The 4279-nt window shown below is 39.6% G+C and overlaps 1 protein-coding gene across 1 annotated transcript in view; it reads right to left on the reverse strand.

Moving 5' to 3' along the window:
- Positions 1-852: 852 nt before the first annotated feature.
- LOC109117946 overlaps positions 853-4279 on the reverse strand; it is a 4573-nt gene continuing 1146 nt past the window's right edge. Inside the window, exon 2 of the mRNA XM_019207142.2 lies at positions 853-1026. Within this exon, the coding sequence (XP_019062687.1) occupies positions 1006-1026 (21 nt within the window). The 3' untranslated portion in view covers positions 853-1005. The remainder of the gene's footprint in view (positions 1027-4279) is intronic.

Here is a 4279-nt window from a genome sequence, read left to right on the forward strand (position 1 = left end):
ACTCTAACAGAGAATCAGAATCATCCTAAGAAATTTTAAACTTTTTAAACTGGTTTTGCATAAAACACTCATGGTCAGTAGTTATTTCCCTTTCTTTTAAAAGTGGAATTTAGAGAATTGAAATCGCTAGTTCATTGCTCCTTAGTCATTTTCTTTTCACTCAATCTTAACTTCTTTTCATTCTGTCCTATTTCTTTTTCCTACGTTTAGAGACACTTAGGTATAAATGTTTCAATTCTTGAGCCAGGTTGTCTAATTTCTAACCCCAGCCAGCTGTGTGCTCTTGGACATTGTTACTTCACCTGTCTGTGACTACTTTCTTCACTCACCAAAGGGACTGATTATTATGAAACCTAGCTCGTGGAGCTGTTAGAACCCACGAGTGAGCAGGGCAAAGCTCCTAGAACAGCGTCGAGGGCATGAACACTGTTAGGTGTTGGCTGTGCTCTTGGTCTTTCTAAAGGACTCCCCTTTACTTTTTACTCCACGATTAGCCTCTTCCTGGTGCTGTTTCTCTCCTAGTCTTAACTTTTAGGCTTTGCTGTACATTGGGCAGAACTTTTGGCATGCTTATTTGTTTATTTGTTGGTATTTATTTTTCTTCTGAGGCATTGAGTCATGATTCTCTGGTTGGTGGAAAATGAAGAGATTCTTATTGACCTTTATTACACAACTACCAAGACCTTCTTATAGAATTTTAAGACTTTCAGTTGTAAAGGAAAATTAAGAAAAGAGAAGTAAACAATTTTTAAAAGGATGTCACTTGCTAAGCGATTCATTTATTACCACCTACGGTCAGGCACTAGTCATAAGACAATCGAAGGAAATAGATGAATAGAGCACTCACCGATATTTATTCATTTATTTATTTTTGGCTGTCAGATGATTGCTTATTGAAGTATTTTCCTTTGTACTCCTGAACTAGCTGGACATTCCACTGCACCACCATGAAAGTGGTGGCCATAACCACAGAAGCCCACGGTCTGGGAAGTCCCAAAGATTTCTTCAGTGGTTCCAGAGAGTTCTCTGACAAAAGAACAGTACCACATGTGTCAGTCAATGTTGATAATTTCATTAAAAATGACACTTCAGTGGTGCATGACTGTAGTTTTAGCACTCCGGGAGGCTGAGGCAGGAGGATTGCAAATTCCAGCCCAGCTTCAAAATAAAAGAGAGGGTGGAGGTTGCAATTCACTGTGAAGGCCCTGGGTTCAATCTCTAGTTCTGAAAAAAGAAAAGAAAAAGCAAAGAAGAAATACTTCTGTCTTAATGTTTGTCTGTTTCTTTCTGTCTCTTAGCAGTTCCTTGAGGATTTTGATGATGGGGGAAGAGCATCTAGTTTAATTGTCATGTTTCGGAAATAATGTGGAATATTAAAAGTGTACTTGCAAATTATAAAATCTAAGGTCTGGCAGAGACTGAAAGATCACTTATGCTAACCACAGCCAAAAGCTGTGTATATTTGCGATATTCTCTATAAAAGTTCCAGCTTCAATGAAGCACACTGCCAGACTGTCTCATCAATTCAAGAGGCAACTTACTTGATCTTAATTAGCTGTGATTCTTGGGAGATTCTAATTTTAAAATTAGAATACTTGCAGTTTTCATCCACTGTTTATTTATTTATTTGACTCTTGAAAAGTCTTATTGAGTAAATATAATGCATTTTTCCATTTAAAAAAAAAACCTTTGGGAATTTGCTGATTGTAAGCATGTTTCTCCTAGACTGCTCTCTTGATATTCAGCTGAGCTAAATATCCGTGTGAATGGTCTGTTCTGAAGGAGCTTAGAATTCACTAATAAGCTTTTGATTTTGATTCCAAATTGAACCCAGTACTCCATATATAACAGTGAGTACAGGGAGTTACTGCCTATATCTACTATTCCGGCTTTTAGATGTTATATTTCCATTAGTGGAACCCAAGATCATAGCAGCTTATTTTTGGTAGCTGCATCATCGTTGTGAATAATATTGTGTTAATTCTATCCAATTGGCTTTTTCCCTGCCTCAAGGCACATTCAATCAGTAGCATATTCTGTGAAGGTTCCATAGCATTCTATACAGACTGTTATTGTATGACAAAATGTAAATCAATTCTAATTATTTTGTTTTTATTCTAATTTATTCTAATTATTGTGTTGATGAACTTGATTATGAACACAGCATAGGTGAATTTTTTTTTTTTTTGCAGTGGGTTTGAATAACCCATCTGTTATTCAAAATATGCCTGTTGAAGAAATGTCAAATGAATGCCTTGATTGTGCTGAGTGTGGGGGTGGGATGGGGATTGAAGCCAAGACCATCATACTGAGCTACATCCCCAGCTCTTTTGAGACAGGCTGTCACTTAGTTACCTGGTTTTGAACTTGCAATTCTCCTGCCTCAGGAGGCGCTGAAATTACAGGTGTGCTTCATCATATCCAACTTGATAATGTTTTCTAAGGTAGTCTAGTTAGCAAACCTCACTATATAAGAACATCATATGAAAATTTTGGTATCAAAGGCTCATAGACATTAATGTAAGACCTAAAGTCTCACTTCCACTCCACGGAGCGTGGACAGCCAAAAAGGCCTCCACGATGCTGGGCCCTAACACCCAGCGAGGCTCCGGAAGCTCAACGGAGAAACGAGAAACCCAGGAAGGAACACACCAGGCTAGATGGTAAATAGACCTTTATTAGTCTGGCCAGACGGCGCTCCCGGAGCCAGGTGGCTCAGAGAGGCAACTGCTCAGGGACTGAGGTGCTTTTTATAAGGTTTTTCTAAACAAAGAGTCAGGGAATTCACAGAACAAGACTGCAAACACATTGCTTATCTTATGCAGGAAATGTTCTAGGGTCACCTTTTGTCAAACCATTTGCCCCTCGGCAGGCTGTTAACCAAGGTAGCAATTAGCATATGAAGAAGCACAGTCTGGCCTATTAGCATGGAGTCACTTTAGCTTATTCAAGTCTTACAATTAATAAGCCCATCTCCTTTCTTAGAGTCCTGCTTATATAATATTCATTTGAACCAGCTGAAGGTTAATATGACTTAAGTCTAAGGAACATCAGGAAAAAAGATAATTTAACCCAACAGCTTAAATCAAGTGCATGCCCTCTGTATATCTCAGACTATACAAACACTGGCAACATTAGGCAAGAGAATGGCTAGATTACTGTGCAGCGTCCTGCAGCATTCACCATGGAGAAGTAATCAGCTTTACCATGTAGAAGCCTGTTCCAAGGAGACCTGATATTAGAAACATTCAGGGAATTCTGCTTCTCTAGCAGTTACATGTCACCCAACAGTCTGGAACACAGAAACAGATATAGAGAACAAGCATGCCTTTGAGGGGATTGCAGTTGGACGGACCTTAAACTGGACACTGGGGGCTTAGAAAATTATAGTCCTGTAGTATGTTGATTATGCTTTATGCATGAAACAAATCCTTCCTTTTTTTTTTCTCTCATACTGGGCATTGAACAAGGGACTTTCCAGTTAGCTATATCCCCAATCTTTCAAAATTTTACTATTTTGAGATAGGTCTCCCTGAGATGCTAAGGTGCCCAGGCTGGGATCAAACTTGCTATCCTCCTGCCTCAGCCTCCCAGAGTTCTGGGATGAGGGGCATGCCCCACCGTGTTGTCTTGAATATCCTTCCTTAACAGTTCTTTCATTAGTACATATTCCCTGCTAACAGTGCTATGATGAACAAACAGGAAAATATACTTTAAGGTCTTATTTCAAGTGGATTTTACAAACATGATATTTATTTTTCAGTTCAGCTTTGAGAGCAGTGCTTCCGAATGACAGCAAACAGAAAATGTTCTATCAAGTTTCCCCAGCAATGAAGCTCTGCATGCACTAGTTGATGTCCAGAAATGAGAAAGTAGACATTCACGTCTTTATATGATTACAAGGTGCATCAGTTATAGCTCCCTTCCTTTCTGTCCAACAGTTCCCATTGGTGAGGTTAGTTTTAAATAAAACTGTTGAGGGCCAGAGATTTAGCTTAGTGGTTCCGGCGCCTGCCTCACAAGCGCAAGGACCCAAGTTCGATCCCCAGTACCAATATATATATAATATATGTATATATATCTCAGAACCAAGTGGCTGGCTCAGAGAGGCCCCTAACTCAGGGGCTGAGGTCCTCTTATAAGGAGTAAAAGAGGGGGTTAACATTATTTTTGGGCTCCCAGATAGGGGACAAAGGTCTGCTGACTTGAGCTGGTGGTCAGCAGTCACATGCTCAACAGTCACATATTGATGAGTGACAGGTACCACCCATAGGATGTC

Source organism: Fukomys damarensis, unplaced genomic scaffold (assembly GCF_012274545.1).
Source record: "Fukomys damarensis isolate Sample0158 unplaced genomic scaffold, DMR_v1.0_HiC HiC_scaffold_18, whole genome shotgun sequence".
NCBI lineage: Eukaryota > Metazoa > Chordata > Mammalia > Rodentia > Bathyergidae > Fukomys > Fukomys damarensis.